This window comes from Leptopilina heterotoma, unplaced genomic scaffold (genome assembly GCF_015476425.1).
Source record: "Leptopilina heterotoma isolate Lh14 unplaced genomic scaffold, ASM1547642v1 Lhet_228, whole genome shotgun sequence".
NCBI classification, from domain to species: Eukaryota; Metazoa; Arthropoda; class Insecta; order Hymenoptera; family Figitidae; genus Leptopilina; species Leptopilina heterotoma.
This window is the reverse complement of record NW_025110946.1, coordinates 4,096,657-4,115,597: the sequence shown is the minus strand read 5'-3', so window position 1 is coordinate 4,115,597 and position 18,941 is coordinate 4,096,657. Positions and strand designations below refer to the sequence as shown.

General features: G+C 30.7%; 2 protein-coding genes across 2 annotated transcripts; both read left to right on the top strand.

Annotated features, from left to right (window-relative positions):
* The first annotated feature begins 7,604 nt into the window (after nucleotides 1-7,604).
* LOC122502392 lies at nucleotides 7,605-11,444 on the top strand. Its single transcript, XM_043612413.1, has one exon. The coding sequence runs from the start codon at nucleotides 7,605-7,607 to the stop codon at nucleotides 11,442-11,444; it is 3,840 nt and encodes a 1,279-aa protein (XP_043468348.1).
* Nucleotides 11,445-17,062: 5,618 nt separating this feature from the next.
* On the top strand, nucleotides 17,063-18,289 carry LOC122502391. The gene is made up of 2 exons (XM_043612412.1): nucleotides 17,063-17,894; nucleotides 18,156-18,289. Exons 1-2 carry the CDS (start codon nucleotides 17,063-17,065, stop codon nucleotides 18,287-18,289), a joined length of 966 nt encoding a protein of 321 aa, XP_043468347.1.
* The last annotated feature ends 652 nt before the right edge of the window (nucleotides 18,290-18,941 follow it).

Here is an 18,941-nt window from a genome sequence, read left to right as displayed (position 1 = left end):
AGAAACATAATGCAACAGCTGTACATCTTTTTAACAAGAGATTAATAACTTATTTGCAAAAAAGCATGGGGAGGATTTGTTAAAAAAAATTATTAACTTTTCGGACGGTGCTGCCTCCCAATATAAAAACAAAAGTAATTTTGTTAATTTACTTTTTCACGAAGAAGATTTTAATATTATCGCAGAATGGCATTTTTTCGCAACATCCAACGGTAAGGGTGCATGCGACGGTATTGGGGATACCGTAAAAAGAACTGCACACAAGACCAGCTTGCAAAGACCACACGGTGATCAAATCACAAACCCAAAAATTCTATTCGATTAGGCAAAAGCATTTTTCAAAAAAATTGATTTAGATTTTTGCATCAAGAAAGACCACGAAGATGAAAATTTTTTTTTTTAAATAGGTTTCAAAAGGCTGTGACGATAAAACAAACTCGCCAATATAATTGTTTTTCTGTTAAAGATGAAAAAAGTCTTTATTGTAAATTTTTTTCTGCTGATACACTTCCTCAAAAACACATCATTGTAAAATAGATTGTAGTGAGGAAGATATATTATCTTATTTTTACTAAATTTTAATAAACTTTATTCTTGAACGAAATTATAATTTATTTTTAGCTTATATACTTTTCGTAAATTTTCAACGTATCACAAGATATATTTAATTAATTGAATTAATTATTTAAATTTAATTAAATAAATTACTTAACCTAATTTACGTTTTAATAATTAATTAATGTGTTAATAAACAAAACAAAAAAGTACACAAATAATCTTAACCTTTAAAGTGCTATGCCGGTCTGACAGACCGCTATTAAAATTTTCTTTGCTTGAAACTTTTTTTCAAAGTATAATAAGAACTTCAACTTTTTAGTAGCTTCATATTTTATGAAAATCTGTTAGGAGACAAATTTTTAAAAAAATTTTATTCGTTAAATTTTGTAATATAAATAAATATTTGAAGTATAGCGGTCTGTGAGACCGGGGTTAGCTTTAAGTGAATGTATATTCCAGTATATTCCCATGAGTAACGTCTGCGCAACTTGACGCGCAGCTAGTCCTACTGAAAGTTCTCATAGACTGCATTTATAAAATAAATAAAATAAATAAATGCATAATACAGAAATGACTTTTTTTGTTAAAAAGTAAAAAATATTTATAATAGTTGTCTTTAAAAATTATAAATGACTAAAAAACTGTCAAAAGGGAATAGCGGTCTGACAGACCGGGGTTAGCACTGAGCGTGATTTTTCAACACTTAGCACTTTAAAGGTTAAAGATGATATGAATTTTTTAATTAAAGATTGCAAAAAACTTAAATTGTTTATAATTAAAAGAAATTTAATTTTTTAAAAAATCGTTTAAACTTGTTAAATAACATATAATTATGTGTCAATTCCAATCATTGTTAAATATATATAGGCAAATTGATAATTTCGAGTACACTTTACGTATTTTGACTCAGTTACAATATAATATTTCAAATATTGGCCAGTGGTCCTCAATACCTATTTTCTGTACACAAAAAATTATAACAACACTACAAAATACTCTTATTGCTAAAAATTAATTTTAGTATTAATTTGCATTACGATCCTGCACATATCTCCTATCTTAAAAAAGACATGAGTGAGAAATTTCGAATTAAAATCGAAAACAATCGAATGTGTTCTCGCAGTTATAGTAGTGAAAATGAAACATAGAAGGGTACACTCACTTTTTCGAATATAGGATATAGAATTAACGAAATTAACATAGGTGGAGCTGCAGTATCATCTGTAATGTGCACCCATATTTGAATTCAAGCTTCTACTTTTTATATTTTTAATTAATAATAAATAGTAATAATAATAAATCATTTTTTATTTTAATTATTTCTAATTTAATTTTTAATCTTATTTTAAATTTAGTACCTATTTTTATTTATTTTAAAATTAGTATTTTTAATTTTTAATAATAATATTAATAATATTTTATTTACTAAAAAAAATACAGGCAAAAATGATAAAAATATGAATTTTATTATGATATGATATTTAAAATAGGAAACATTTTTCAAATTTGAAAGAATAATATATATTTATAAAATAAAAAAAACTTTTTTTTTTAAAAAAGATACAAGGAATTTTATTTATCGTAAAGTAAAACGAAAGGACCTATAAAAAATTTTCATTTTTCTATTAAAATTTATATTGATTTAATTATTCATAACATATTTTTTAAAGAAAATTGGATTGTTGATTAAAAAAGTAAAACATATTTTTATAGAAAAAAACTCAATATTTATTACATTTTTCAATAATTCAATTTCTTTTCTTTTTTATTAATTATTAAAAACAATTTAAACAATTATAATATATTGAACGTAAAATATTAAATTTTTTTTTTTTTTTTTTTTTATACTCCTGCCCTATTGGCCTTACGCACTTCGACAAGAGTCCCCGAGAAATACTTTTTTTGGATTAAGCATAACCATTCTACTTTAGAAATTTTCTATATATTAACCTAATTTTGCGTCTACAGCCGACTTTATTAGGAGTACTCGCATTACGCCTGGACCACCCGTCAATGGGTTTTCTCGCCAGAGAAGAGGGAAACTGTAGAAAACCTCTCTGAGTACAACCGGTTTATCGACAGTCGAGTTCTAATGGTGTGTACCGGACAATAATCGACGGTGCACATCATTATACCTCGACGTCAAACCTCCCGCTCAGATTGTCTTACGTGCCGGAAAAATACCAAGCCAAGTGGGCGCGAACCAAGGGTACTTATACCCTTGGTCCTTAAACGACCACCAACGCCAGGCATCTATCCGACTGAGCCAATCTGTCGGTAATATTAAAATTATTACATTACATATATTTTTATTTTTAATTTAAGGAAGGAAAGTTTGTATAAAAAATCATTTATTTACCATCATATATTTATCACGGAGTTGGATATATTTTATTTTACGGAGTTTTTTTGGATTAAAAAAGTAAAGAAATTTTTAATGATAAAATTCTTTAACAATAGGATAAAAGCCTTTCTGGTAAGTATAACAATTTTTTTTATGAAAGATTTATTATCTAATCTAAATTATAAAATTTTGATAAAAACTTTATTTTTAATTATTAAAAAATTTTTTTTTGATAAAATTAAAATTTATATTTTAAAAGTATGAACATTTTTTTGATTTTATTTAAAAGAAATTTTTTTTTATTTGAAAAGTAATTTTAATTAAAAGGGGACAGTGGGGCAAACCGGACCTCCTAACGGTTTTTTGACTCTTGTGACTAAACGAATCAACCGATTTCATTTTTTGATGGCTTGTTTAAAAGATCATTTAATTGCGCAACTATTTCTTAAAGACACCTATACTTTATCTTTTATTGTTTAGTTGCTGTGTTAACTTTAAAAAATTTTGCAAACGGTCCGGTCTGCCCCACCCCCTGGGGTAAACCGGACCGTTTGGTTTTTTATTTATAATATTGCATTTACATAATCTACAATAAAAAAAAACATAAAGAGTCATGTAAACAATGGTTGTAGTAATGAAAATAATAATACGGGATTAAATTTTAATTAAATAAATATTTTTTTTAATAAAAAAATAAAAATGTTCGTCATTATCAGAGAAACAATATTAAAGGGTCCAATTCTCATTAGAAGACAATTATTTTTCATTGTAAGTAAATATTTTAATGAAAGAAACATTTTATTTAAAAATAATTTTTATAAAACTTTAATTAAATGGAAATATCCTATGGCCGGTTTTCCCCACCGAAAACGGTCCGCTTTGCCCCACAGACCCATTTTAAGAATAAATGTTTGTCAAAAAGAAACGCTTTGCAAATTCATCAAAGTTTTTGGTGGTAAATATTCCTGAGGTGTGTACCTTCAAAACCTAAGACCTAATATTTGGAAACATTACACGATTTCCTCAGAATTTCCTTAAGAACAAATTCGTAAAAGTGTAGAAAAAACTAAAAAAAAACTTTTTTTTCCATCGTCGCACAAACGCAAGCTAAAACTGTCAGATTGAAAAAATAAGGTAGGATACTAAACATGGTTGTTTTAAAGGCCGTAGCAGTATAAGCATGTAAAAAGTGCCCCCTCTTGGATTGGGTCCATATTTAGGGAATAATTTTGACCTATTATGAGACTTATTTTCACCAAGTTTTAACTCGAAAAGAATTTTTGTTTTTGAGTTATACAATTTTTTTGAAAAATTCAAAAAAATTCAAAAAATTTTTTTCCCTCCAAAATGGTTGAACCGATTTTCATGAAAAAATTTTTTTTTGTACAATACAATATGAACAGTTAATAAAAAAAAATTTTCGACCAAATTCTAACAAAAAAAGTCAGTAAAAAGTCAGTAAAAAAAAATTTTTTTTAAATTTTTTTTGCACCACCGCCATTTTTTTTCTATAAAATAATAGTCATTTCAAGAGTAACATATATTTTTTGCAAGATGATTGAAAGGGTACTTCATACTTTAAAAAATAAAAAACCGATTTTTGGCCCCTAAATAGTACAGTTTCCTATATAAACGAGGGGCCAACATTTTTAAAAATTAAATTAAAAATTAATTAATACTTAAATTAAATTTCTAAAAAAGTTAATAATATATGCCTGTTTATTGTAAATATTGATTTTTTAGTATGTACAAGGTTTATTAAAAAAGTAAATGGACGTACACTACCGTCGGGAATTACCGGTACGGCTGCACGCGCACGGCCCAAAAACATGTCAATCACTGAGAAAACGATTTATTTGATTCAAACAAATTTTGTTTAAATCAAACTTAAAATATCTTTGCTATACAGTCAAACAAATTTCAAATAATTCAAACATAATTTTTGGTTCATTTATAGAAATAATATATTCAATTCAAACAAAATTTATGGTTGATTTTAAATTGTTTCTAATCAACATTTAAGTTCGGATCAAACATAACATTTTTAAACATATTCTTTGTTTAAACCAAAACAGAAAATATATTTGAATTAAACACAATTATTCAAACAAATATTATTTTTGAATCAAAGCAGTAGATATTTTCTATATATATTTGGATCTCACGAACCGATTAAGATTTTTAAACTCTTTGGTCTTAAGTTAAAGATAAAACTTAAACCTATGTAAATTTCAAATTTTTTCTACAATTATTAAAAAATATGCCAAAGTTGAAAAAACTTCAAAAAAAATTTTTTTTTTGCAAATTTTTTTGAAAAGTTGACTAAAAATCAATATTTACAACAAACAGGCATATATTATTAACTTTTTTAGAAATTTAATTTAAGTATTAATTAATTTTTAATGTAATTTTAAAAAATGTTGGCCCCTCGTTTATATAGAAAACTGTACTATTTAGGGGCCAAAAATCGGTTTTTTATTTTTTAAAGTATGAAGTACCCTTTCAATCATCTTGCAAAAAATATATGTTACTCTTGAAATGACTATTATTTTATAGAAAAAAAATGGCGGTGGTGCAAAAAAAATTTCAATAAAAAAAAATTTAAAAAAAATTTTTTTTACTGACTTTTTACTGACTTTTTTTGTTAGAATTTGGTCGAAAATTTTTTTTTATTAACTGTTCATATTGTATTGTACAAAAAAAAATTTTTTCATGAAAATCGGTTCAACCATTTTGAAGGAAAAAAAAATTTTTGAATTTTTTTGAATTTTTCAAAAAAATTGTATAACTCAAAAACAAAAATTTTTTTCGAGTTAAAACTTGGTGAAAATACGTCTCATAATAGGTCAAAATTATTCCCTAAATATGGACCCAATCCAAGAGGGGGCACTTTTTACATGCTTATACTGCTATGGCCTTTGTAAACAATACTTTTGACAATTTCGCCATTTCGGAAATATTGAGAGGGGTCCGGTTTACCCACCGGTCTGCTTTGCCCCACTCTTCCCTAATATTAATTTTAAAAAAATTAAAATTATTAAAACTGTTTTATGAATTTTTCAAATTAACTTCATTATTATATTTTTTATTGTAAAAAAATAATTACTAGGAAAATTGGTTTTTTAAAAATGTAATAACAATAATAATACATGAAAAGCTTATTTAAATTTCTTTAAAGAAGATGTTTATTATTTCTTTCATGATTGATAACAAAACGATGACTCCAGAGTAGACATATTTATTTTGTTTTTTTTTAAAGAAAATAAATTTCGTGTTTACAATAATAATGATAATGAATTTAAATTTGAATATAGAATGAATTTCTTTGATAATAATATTATTATATTACCTATATAATTATAAAACATTTAACATGTCCTTAAAATAAAACTAAGAAGCACTTAAAGTTGTGCGTTCAAAATAGTAGTTTTCTTTGTAAATAAAAGAATTAAAACTAAGAAGCACTTAAAGCTGTGCATTTAAAATAGTTGTTTCTTTAAAAATCAAAAAAAAATAAAAACTAAGAAGCACTTAATGTTGTGCGTACAAAAAATAGTTTTTTCTTTATAAAAATAAAAAATGTTTTGAAAAATAAAAATAATAATACTGATCCATACTGTTTTATTAAGTCCACTTAATCGGAGTCTTTTGGCATCTGAAATCTAAAATAAAAAAATAAAAAATAATTAATTTTTTTTTAATAATAAGAGGCGAAATTTTTAAAAAATATTTTAATATTATTTTTTAAAAATAATTAATAAATAATTATTAATAAAACTTTTAAGAAATTAGATAAATTAATGAGTAGTAGAGCTAGGAGACTTCTGGACCACTTACCTACAGTCGGTAAGGTAGATTTCTTAATTTCATACTTTCAAGTGGCTTAGAGGGGGTGATCTACCTTACCGACCGAGTTTTAGTACCGGCTGCCACCGCTAGATGGCGCCACTGAATTTTTGCTCAACTTAAAAGCCGTTGGTGGGGTATTAAATTTTTTTTTCAAAGTTTCAAGTGGCTTAGAAGGGGTGTTCTGCATTACCGACCTTGATGATAATACTGGTATAAAAATGTCGATAAATTATCGACTGTAGATAAGTTATCAACCGATGGTAAACATTACTATCAGTCGGTAATGCAGATTTCTTACATAAATTTTGGTCCAGTCGGTACGTCAGGGTTCTGCATTACCGACAGTTGGTCTTATTTGATTATGATAACTTCAAGTTATCCCAGTAGTTGGCGTTTGCAATATTGTGGTAGGAGAGTTGCGCGCGACTATGGAGTAGTGGGGGTCTACCGGAGTGGGGCGCTCAGTATAGTGGGGACTGGTGTATAAGTTACGGAGCGCGAGCCAGGAGCATCAGTGGCTTCTTTTCAGGAGCAACAGCAACAGCAGTTTACAGTTTAGAGTCGTTTTCAGTGTTTCCAGAGTGCTTTTTAGTGTTTCCAGAGTGCTTTTCATAATTATTTTTTATTTTTTATCAATTTCAGGTTTTTAGGTGCTTTTTTTTTGGTTTTTTTTGGTGGTGGATTTTCTTTTACAGGGTTTTTTTATTTTTGTTTTATTCCTTTTATTCTTTTAGCTTTAGGTTTTTTTTTATTTTTGTTTTATCCCATTTATTCTTTTAGCTTTAGGTTTTTTTTATTTTTATTTTAGTTTTATTCCTTTTTTTATACTTAGGTTTTTAGGCTTAGGTTCAACATGTCGAAGATCAAAACAGTGAAAAAAAAATCGCGACATCGAATGAGTGTGGATGAGTACAACGAATTGTGTCGTGAGTCAGACAACTTAATCAACATCGCTGAACGTCAACTCATCACCACAATGGGAATGACAGGTGAGGATAAACTTATTAGTGCATTCGAATGGCATAACAAGTGTCAACATAACAAAAATATTTTGCAATCATTTTTAAGAAATTCTGATTCTTTGCCTTATCAGAAATCAAGATGTTTAAACCTAACTCAAAAGTTGGAATACTTGTTATGCAATTTTAATGCTTTAATGAAACGTGGTGCAGGTGTACAAATGGAGAATGAAAGAATGAAGTGGGTTGATTTTGATAAGGCATTTGATGGTCGTTTACAGACTAGTGCTATTTTAAATATTGACTACATTGACGTTAACGAGTTTCTTGATGATGCCTTTGTTTTGTTTGAATTTAACATACGAAAAGCTTTAGAAAAATATGGGCCGCTAAAAGTGTATACTGTGTTGGGCGCGAAGTTTATAAAAGAGTCGATAAACGGAAAGGAAGAAATGTCTGATCTTAAGACATTTATCGCGAAAACGGGTGAAATATTTGTAACAACCCACTTAGATGAGTGGTACAATGTTAATGTTAAACAAATAACTTTGAGAAGAATGGAAGAATTCCAACAGAAAGAATCGAATTGGAGACTTCATTCTATTCAAAGATTAGAGGTTAACATTAACAGTTATAATCCCATGCATGCTGGTTCATATATCGATTTACCACCTTCCATTAAAACAAAACACTCTTGCATTAATGTTCAGAATGCTGATCAGCAATGCTTTAAATGGTCAATTTTGTCAGCTTTACATCCAGTTGAAAATCATGCAGACCGAGTTTCAAAATATAAGTGTTATGAAGATGAGCTTAATTTCACTGGAATTCAGTTTCCTGTTGCTCTCAAAGATGTTTCAAAATTTGAGGTACAGAACAACATTTCAGTGAATGTGTATGGACTCATCAAGAGAGATGAAAAGTTTACGGTTGCTCCATTACATTTGTCATTGCAAAAGAAGGTTATTCATGTAAATCTTCTTCGAGTTGAAGACCACTACATTGATGAAAGTTTTAAGAGTGAGGAGGAAGAGGAGGAGGACGATCAAAAAATCATCTCTTTCAACTACCATTATGTGTACATTAAAGATTTATCCAGACTTGTCAGCACTCAATTGTCAGGTCATAGGGGTAAAAAGCACATCTGTGATCGTTGCCTGCATTATTTTAGAGAAGAACTTAAACTAACTTACCATGAAGAGATCTGTCAAAAGATGAACGTTACGAGTATTAAGCTTCCTGAACCAGGGAAAAATTTCGTTGAATTTAAAAATTACCAAAACAAGGAACGTGTGCCATTCATCATTTATGCAGACTGTGAAAGTATCCTGATTCCTGCGGAAGCACCACAGCAACCTAGTAATACTGAGATTTTTCAAAATCACAAAACTCTCAGTATTGGCTATTATTTAAAGTGTGGTTTTGACAACTCCTTGTCCATATATAAAGCATCTCCAAGAGATGAAGAAAATCCGGCTAAATGGTTTTCAACTGAATTAAAGAATGTGGCTGACAATCTTGACAATTTATTTAAGAATCCTGTACCAATGGAAGTGTTAAGTCGACAGCAACTAGATGATTTTAGATATGCCAGTAAATGTCATATTTGTAGGAATAAAATCAAGCCTGGGGATGTAAAAGTACGAGACCACTGTCATCTAACAGGGAAGTATCGAGGACCCGCGCATCAAGATTGCAATATTAATTATCATGAATCGCAAATAATACCTGTCGTTTTTCATAACCTTAGCGGGTATGACGCACATTTTATTATCGAAGCTATTGCTACAGAATTTGAGGGTGATGTTTGTTTGCTTCCTATTAACAAAGAAAAGTATATCGGTTTCACCAAATATGTGAAAGGTAGTTACATCAAGTTCCGCTTTATCGATTCTTTTAAATTCATGGCATCATCATTGGACAAGTTAGCATCCTACCTCGACGAATATGAAATTGTAAACACAGTTTTTTCTAATTACAGTGCTGATAAAATCAAATTGTTAACGCGAAAAGGAGTTTTTCCTTACGAGTATATTGACTCAAAGGAAAAACTTGATGAAATTGAGTTACCACCAAAAGAAAAATTTTATAGCACTTTAAACGACTCAAATGTCTCTGATGAGGATTATGCACATGCGAAAAATGTGTGGACTGAGTTTGATTGTCAAAATTTGGGTGATTATGTGTACCTGTATATGCAAACCGATATTTTGTTACTCGCGGACATTTTTGAAAATTTTAGAAATCAATGTTTAATCGCGTACGGTCTCGATCCAGCTCATTACTATACGACACCGGGATTGACATGGGATGCCATGTTAAAGTATACGAATATAAGATTAGAGCTCCTCACTGACATCGATATGGTAATGTTTGTCGAACGCGGAATTAGAGGTGGAGTAAGTCAATGCACCAATCGGTATGCTAAAGCTAATAATCATTATATGAAGGAATATAATGAAAGTGAGGGGACATCTTATATCGTATACTTTGATGCAAATAACCTCTACGGTTGGGCAATGATCCAGTCACTTCCCTATGGTGGCTTCGAGTGGATAGAAAATTTTGACAATAGCTTTGATTTCAACGTCTCTGATGACGATGCGATTGGCTATATTTTAGAAGTTGATTTGGATTACCCTGATGATTTGCATGATAAGCATAGTGATTTTCCTTTTTGCCCTGAACGCTCGAAGCCACCTGGATCTAAAGTGGAAAAGCTCCTAACTACCCTCCTACCAAAGAGAAAGCACGTTTTCCATTATCGCGCGTTAAAACAAGCTTTGGCGAATGGTCTTGTATTAGTAAAAATTCATCGTGTATTGAAATTTAAACAATCCACGTGGTTAAAATCATATATTGATTTTAATACGACTCGAAGAACAAGTGCAAGCAATGAATTTGAAAAGAATTTATTTAAATTAATGAACAACGCGGTATTTGGTAAGACAATGGAGAACGTGCGAAAACATGTCGATATTAAACTCGTTACAAAGTGGGAGGGTAGATATGGAGCTGAAGCTTTAATCGCGAAACCTAACTTCCACAGCAGAACCATTTTTAATCCGAATTTGGTTGCCGTGGAACTTAGAAAAATGGAGGTATTATTAAACAAGCCACTTTATGTGGGTTTAACTGTCTTGGATGTTTCAAAAACGTTGATCTATGATTTCCATTATGATTACATGTTAAAAAAATATGACGCGAAAAATTTAAAACTATTGTACACCGACACTGATAGCCTCATCTACGAAATCAGATGCTCCGACATTTATGCAGACATGAAAGCAGATATTGATAAATTCGATACGTCAGATTATCCGGTTAATAACGTGTACGGTATTCCGCAAGCCAACAAAAAAGTTTTAGGATTGATGAAAGATGAGTGCAGTGGAAAAATCGTGACCGAATTTGTTGGCTTGCGGAGCAAGATGTACAGTGTGCGAGTTGAAAACAAAGATCTTATAAAAAAAGCTAAAGGTGTGAAAGCTGTAGTTGTTAAGAAGGACATAGACTTTGATGATTATGTGTATTGTTTAAAAAATGTAAAAATTCAATCTAGAACACAATATTGTATCAGATCAAACCTTCACAATGTTCATACTTTAAAACAAACAAAAATTGCTCTGAGTCCTTTCGATGATAAAAGATTTTTGTTAGCCAACAGCACCGACACCCTAGCATGGGGGCATTGTAAAATTGCAGAAATTATGGAAGTTGATGAAGCATTGTAAAAAAAAGAGAGAAAGGAATTGATTGTTTGAATAAAAGATGTTCATTTTATTTTATGTCTTCTTTATTTTAAATAAACCTTAATCTAGTTACATGGATTTATTTTAACTTTTTAAACTTATCTTAACATTACTTTAACTTATTTTAACTTTTCTTAACATTACTTTAACTTATTTTAACTATACTTTAACTTTTCTTTAACGTTACTTTAACTTTATTTTAACGTTAATTTAACTATATTACATATCAGATTTTTTATCCAACTATTGTGTGAGCTATCAAATCCAAGCCATTTTACATAGACATCATTACCACGAGTTTTCAGGACTTTCTCAACAAGATAAACATCTGGATACTGGACTTTCAGCAGTTCTTCCTCATAGAAACCACCTTCGATGGGTTGATTTTGGTAATCTTTCAGCTTGTATGTAACTGGTTTTGTTGATTTGACTTAGTCCACAGTGAATATTTCCGTTGTCCAGTTGGGGGTATATCCTTTTTCGAAAATATTTTTAAATTTGCTGACTCGAACTCTATCTCCTCTTTTGAATTTTGATTTTTTCAGCGGAATTTTTCGTAGTTTACGGATACGTCTCAGCAGTTCTCTTGTATCTTCTACGGTAACATCTTTGGGTTTCATACCAATAGTACGATGCTTTTTATTATTGTACTTTGATATGAGCGTAGGTAAAAGATTTATCCATTTGTAATTGCCTTGTAAGCTAAATTCAGGCCACATCATATTTTTCAGAGTGCGGTTAAATCTTTCAACAATTGAGGCTTTTAAATTACTATAGGTAGAATAGAGATTAATGTTAAATTCTTGCATTAAACTCTTAAATTCAGAATTGTAAAATTCTTTGCCTCTATCAGTGTGCAAATTTTTTGGAATTCTGCCTTGTTTTAGAATAGTTTTCATGGCTAGAGAAATGTCCTTTCCATTCTTACTCTTTACAGCTATAGCCCAGGCATATTTGGAAAATATGTCTATAACTGTGAGCATGTATTTGAAACCTTTATTAGAATAAGAATAAGGTATCATTTCAACCAAATCTGCTTGCCAGGTTTCATCGATGCCACGCATTTAAACTTTTCGACGAGGATAATTTTTTCTAGCCTGTCTATGCAACTCTTTAACAACAGTTAACTTTTCATTGTCCATTTTCAAGGTTTGTTAAACGTGAATCTAATTTAGCGATGTATTTAGCGTTTTGAAAAGGTAATTCAAGTTGTAAATCAGTTTCAATCTGCTTAAGTTTTTCGTTAATTCTTTCCTCGATAGATTGTATAAGAATATTCAAGTCATCAATAGCTGATCTTGAAGATGATGTAACTGCAAAGACAGTTTTTATTTCGTTTTTAACAATTTGTTTTACTTGTCTTAAATTTACTGCGTCGTGTTGCTCTTCAGCGTCTTGCACGTTGCAAAGTCTTTTGTTATCAATATCGTATTGTCCATTTGGAGTAATTTTAAAACCAATTCCAGAAGGTCCAGGTTGTCCACGACTTGCAGTAGGCCGTGACAAAGGATGTCCAAACACATCAATGCTCATTTTAATACTAAGCTTTATTTGCTTGAACTCTTCTAATATATAATGCGAGCTTCACGTAGTTCTTCAATAATTGACATAATTTCATTATTGTGACTCGGATTTCCAGCTTGCTGTGATGCTACAAGCAGACGTAATCGGTCAACTAGTTCATTAGGATCATCCCAATAAATGTAGTCTGGGTTAAATTGTTTCTTTGTAATCATAAATTGAGGTAATTTATTTCCAAGCTTCTTCTTCTTCTTCCCTTTAAAAATACCTCTACCCTTTTTTGGTGTACTCTTAAAAAGTTTTGCAATTATATCAATGTATTTAGAACTCCTGTTTATGTTGACAGGTTCACTGGAACTATAATTTTTCCGATGTGCATTTGTAGCTACAAGAATTTCTTTATAATTTTCTAAATCATCTGGACTTATTAATTCTTGTTTAGCTCTTTGTTTAAATAAGAGTTCAATCAACCCAGTAGTTTTTAAATATTTTTTCTTTCCAGCAAGTCGAATATGAGGACCTTCTAAATCAACTGGTGTATCTCCAATCATAAAAGTACCATTAGGCAGCTTACGTACTCCATAAACCATGTCTAAAAAAGTTTTTCTGTTTTTATTCAATAATGTAATAAATTTATTTGTCAAATTTTCATAATTAAGATCTTCATCTGATGCTTTTTCAACATTAGTACTCTTATCAAATAGAGTGTCATTGAGTAGTGTTTTATCACATTCCTCCTCCTCATCAACTGCAGTAGAGAAAGAAAAATCATTTTCCTCTTTTTTTACTTTTTCTTTCTTAACATTTTTGAAAGGTATGTCAGTGACTTTAACTAACTTTTCAAGAGGTGTTACTATAGGTTGAAGAGTTTCTTTTAAAACTGTTTCTGCAGCCTCTTTACCCATTTTAAGGAAACGATGTTTTCGCCTAATAGCATCACTTGCTTTTGCTATTTGACGAAGTGTTTCTTGCTCTTTTCTATACATGTTTTCTTTGTAACAAGATGAACTATACTAATTAAAAATTCAGTAAACTTCTAGTATTTATAGTGTAATGAAGCAATCAAATCCTCTTCTATATCTTCCCTCATTAAAATTACTGTCCTTATCAATAACAACAAATCCATATTTATCAGATTTCCAACATTCTGAACATAAATCGCGAAATTGAGTATAACTCATATCAGTATTAACATGATCTTCATAAACATGTTTCAGATTCTTTTCATCTTGTCTGAATAGAACCAATAAATTTACATTATCTCGAACTAGATGTTTTGGAATACGAGCGTACGTTTGACACAAATAGAAACTGTCAACGTTTACATGTCTACCCATACAAAAGAAAGCTCTAACATTATCTTGCTTTTCACAAGCAATGTCATCAAAAATGAATATTGAATTTGGTTTAGCGTCTTTTGGAGATACTACTTCTTCATGTTCACTAAATGGAAAATACTCAACACCATTCACGTTACCGATGACATTTTCCAAAAATTTATATTTTGGCTGCTGTAGAGATTTAGAGTAGAGGTAAATATTTTCAAAACTCAGACCATTTGGATGTATTATTAGGGAAAGAAGAGCATTTGTTTTACCACAATTTGAGGGACCACAGAAAACAGCTCGAATGCTGTCTGAAAACAGACTACCATGACGTTTAATCTTTTTTTCGTTTGTTTCTATATCTATACTAGTTATTGGCAGCATGACAGGTTGTTTCGTGAACTGCATCTTGACAGTAACTACCCTAAAATGTATAAATACCTAGCTTATATAGTAATTTTGTCAGTTTCACGACAACCATTGTAGAGTGAAGAATGATTCTGCATAAGGATGTGAAAAAAGAACGCTATCAAGGAAAAGGTTTAATCAATCGTATAATCAATAGTTTACCGTTCGAGTTACATTTGCCAGGTTACCAATTCTGTGGGCCTGGTACAAAGTTAGCAAAGCGTTTGTCTCGAGGTGATCAAGGAATTAATCCATTAGACGCTGCTTGTAAGCAACACGACATTGCTTATTCGGAAAATCGAGAAAATATTCAAGCTAGAAACGAAGCAGATAAAATATTAGCTAAGAAAGCGTGGGAACGTGTTACAGCTAAAAATTCTAGTGTGAGTGAACGAGCAGCTGCTTTAGCTATTTCCGGAACCATGAAAACTAAATCTAAATTAGGTATGGGGATGAAAAGAAGGAGAAAATCATCCATAAGAAAGAAAAAAAGAAGAACAATATGTAAGAAGAAAAGAACAGCACTAAGGAAAATTGTCGATGCTGCGCGAAAAAGTATGGTTCCTAGTAATAATGCTGAAGAATCAATTCGAGCAGCTATGATTGGTGCACGAAAAGCAATAAAAAGTGTTGGTGGTAAATCTAAAATTTTATCACCTCGAATTCTTCCTGTACCTACTAAAGTAGGTGGAATTCTACCGCTTGTTCCAATTTTTGCTGGACTTAGTGCTTTAGGAGCTCTTGCTGGAGGAGCTTCAGGAATAGCAAGGGCTGTTAATAAGGCTAAAACAGCTAGTGAACAGCTTTCAGAAGCTCAGCGTCATAATAAAGCAATGGAAGCTATATCGCTTGGAAAAGGATTACACCTTAAACCTTATCGGCAAGGACTTGGTCTCCATCTTAAACCTTACACTCAAGGAAAAGGAATTGGAAAACGAAAGAAACGAGCACCGAGAAAGAAAAAACGAGCATCAAGGAAGAAGAGAATAACAAGAAGGAAAAAAACTTGTTTTGAAGCTACCTCATCGTCCATTAACTGACTTTGATTTGTTGAGGTATGCCAAAACTATAAAAATGCCATATTTTCGTGGTGTTTTTATGCGAAATGAACTACCTATTAGTGGTCCTCACAAGTGTGAATCAGGAATAATTAATCTTGATAATAAAGAAGGTGCTGGAACACATTGGGTAGCATATAAAAAATTTAGAAATGAAACAATGTATTTTGATAGTTTTGGTAACCTTGCTCCTCCAACAGATCTTGTCATTTATCTAGGTGATGGTAGCTTAATAAAATATAATCATGAAAGATTTCAAAATTATGACAACATTTGTGTGTGGGCACTTGTGTCTTAAATTTTTATGTAATCAACTAAATATTAAGAGTAGCTTTAACCTATATAAAAGTGTGTAACTATTGTAAGCTTTCAGTATAAAATCTGATAGCAAGATGAGTGATTCATTTACTTTAACGTTAACGGGAAATTCTTCAGTTCTTGAAGCTGAATATTTCCCCCCAATAGAACTAAATTCAAATAAAAGTTATGTACTTGGTCTTGTTGAATTGTTGACTTTTAATTCAATTCCTAATATCGATAGAGGAAATAATAAGTTTTACATTGGAAATCAAATAATTCATATTGCAACTGGAAGTTATGAAATTAAAGACATTGAATCTTATATACAAAATTCTGTAGAAATCGGAACTGTTATTAGTATAAAACCGAATAATAATACATTGCGCAGTGTAGTTAAATCAAATTTGCCAATTGATTTTAAACCTATTGACTCGATTGGTAAATTGTTGGGATTTACATCGCAGCATCTAGCACCTCATAGAGCACATACTTCTGATTTACCTGTAGCTATTCTAAAGGTCAATTCAGTTAGAATTGAGTGTAATATAACATCTGGAGCATACATAAATAATCAAAAAGTCCACACTATCCATGAATTTTTTCCAAGCGTCCCACCAGGATATAAGATTGTGGAAGTGCCTGCACACGTCATTTATCTTCCGATTTCCACCAAGACAATACAAAATATACAGCTGCGAATTGTCGACCAGGATGGTGATTTAATAAATTTTAGAGGAGAAACTATAACTATTCGATTGCATATAAAGTCTTTGTAATGGGAATTGTTTATAATCAAAGAGCTGTTGTTGGTGGAAACTATAAAAGTCAGCCAACATGCAAGAGTCAAATCAGTCTAAAGTCATCTTACAAGGTGTTAACACCACAGAATCGTCTCTTTCTTCAAGAACTAGGCCTGAAATTTCAAGGAAAGAAAAAACGAAAACAAGACAATTAATCTACATATTTTGTGGGTGCTGTTGCAACAAAAATGGACGAACTTCTCAATATTCCAGCAGCAGTGAATTTTGATGAGTCTATAGCTCATTATGAAATTCATGCTCATCAACCGTATGCTTCTTCATCTTTTAACAATAGTGATGAAATTCGAATCGCAGTACAACATCAAGACTTGTGCATTTTACCTAGTAAAAGTTCATTACATATTTTTGGCAGATTAGCTAAAAATGATGGAAATACTCTTACGGAAAACGTGCATTTAAGTAATAATGCTGTATGTTTTTTGTTTGATGAAATTCGCTATGAACTAAATGGAATTGAAATAGATCGATGCAAAAACGTTGGACATACTACAATTATGAAAAATTATGTCTCGCAAACTCCTACACAGTTAAATTTTATTGAAAATGCTGGGTATTCAAGAATGGCAGCTGATGCAAGACTTGTATTGGAAAATGGCTATTTTGATGTCACTATACCACTCAGCATGATTTTTGGTTTTGCCGAAGATTATAAAAAAATCATTATGAACGCTAAACATGAACTTATCTTAACAAGAGCACGTTCTGACGTGAATGCCGTAATTCAAACAGGACAAGGAGGTGATGAAGAATTTAAAATTTTCATCAATAAACTTGAATGGATGGTTCCATACGTTCTACCTGCAGATAATAATAAAATAAAACTATTAAAATTTATTGAAAAAGATCCATTAATTTCAATAAGCTTCAGATCTTGGGAAATGTATGAATATCCTCTAATTCCTACAAGTTCAAAAGTTTTGTGGCAAATTAAAACATCAACACAATTAGAGAAACCACGCTATGTTATTGTTGGATTTCAAACAGCGAGAAAAGATAAACGTAAAAAATATGCTTGTCATTTTGATCATTGTAATATTACAAACGTTAAACTCTTTTTAAATTCACAATATTATCCATATGGAAATTTAAATCTAAATTTTGATCAAAATCAGTACTCTCTACTTTATGAAATGTACGCTAATTTTCAATCATCCTATTATGGTAAAGATTCAAAACCTATTTTAACAAAAGATATTTTTAAAAGTCTGTTTCCTCTAATTGTTATTGATTGTTCTAAACAAAATGAGTTTCTAAAACAAGCGTCAGTTGATGTGCGTTTAGAATTTGAAGCAGGAATCAACATGCCGGCTAAAACTACTGCCTATTGCTTAATCATCCATGACCGCGTCATACAATATAAACCAATCAGCGGTGTTGTCAAGAAACTGTTGTAGTGGGGATAATGTAAGGGGGGGTGATTGGGTATAAAAACAGCTGCTTTCAGTCAGAATTTCAGTTTTATTTCATAATGGAGTTTATTGTAGATGTACAAAGTTTCAAAAAACCCAATAACGAATTTGTCTTCAAAGAGTTGGCGATACTTCCTCTACAGTTAGATGCTCAACCACTCGTCTTCCTGTTTGAACCTCCTTGTGCCTGGAATACATTGCCTGGACGCTACAAAAGTGAAAATCGTTGGTTAACGCATAATTACCATGGAATTGATTGGCCAGCTGGAGATGTTCCATATGATGAACTTCCTTCACTTCTACAAGGAATACTACGTGGTGCTAGTGCTATCTATGTTAAAGGTTTAGAAAAAAAGACTTGGTTGGAGAAATATTTGTTGAATGTAGAAAATTTAGAAGATTTTAACTGTCCATCTTTGAAAAAACTTGACACTAAATTGTCAACCATTTGTAAACATCATACAATTCACTGTGACAATTGTGCTGCGAAAAATGTAAAAATTCTTCAAGAATGGTTCCTAGAGCCTTCAAACCGCTATATAAGTGCTGCTGTAAAAAGAATTGATGAAGTTGATTCTACATTTACTACTTTACAATCATTCTATGAAAATTGTGAAACTTTTTTGTAAAACAAGAA

Coding starts and splice junctions, on each gene's coding strand:
- LOC122502392 (XM_043612413.1), top strand. CDS start 7,605: ATGTCGAAGATCAAAACAGTGAAAAAAAAATCGCGACATCGAATGAGT.
- LOC122502391 (XM_043612412.1), top strand. CDS start 17,063: ATGGACGAACTTCTCAATATTCCAGCAGCAGTGAATTTTGATGAGTCT. Junction 17,895..18,155: donor AACAGCGAGAAAAGATAAAC/GTAAAAAATATG, acceptor TTCTAAAACAAG/CGTCAGTTGATGTGCGTTTA.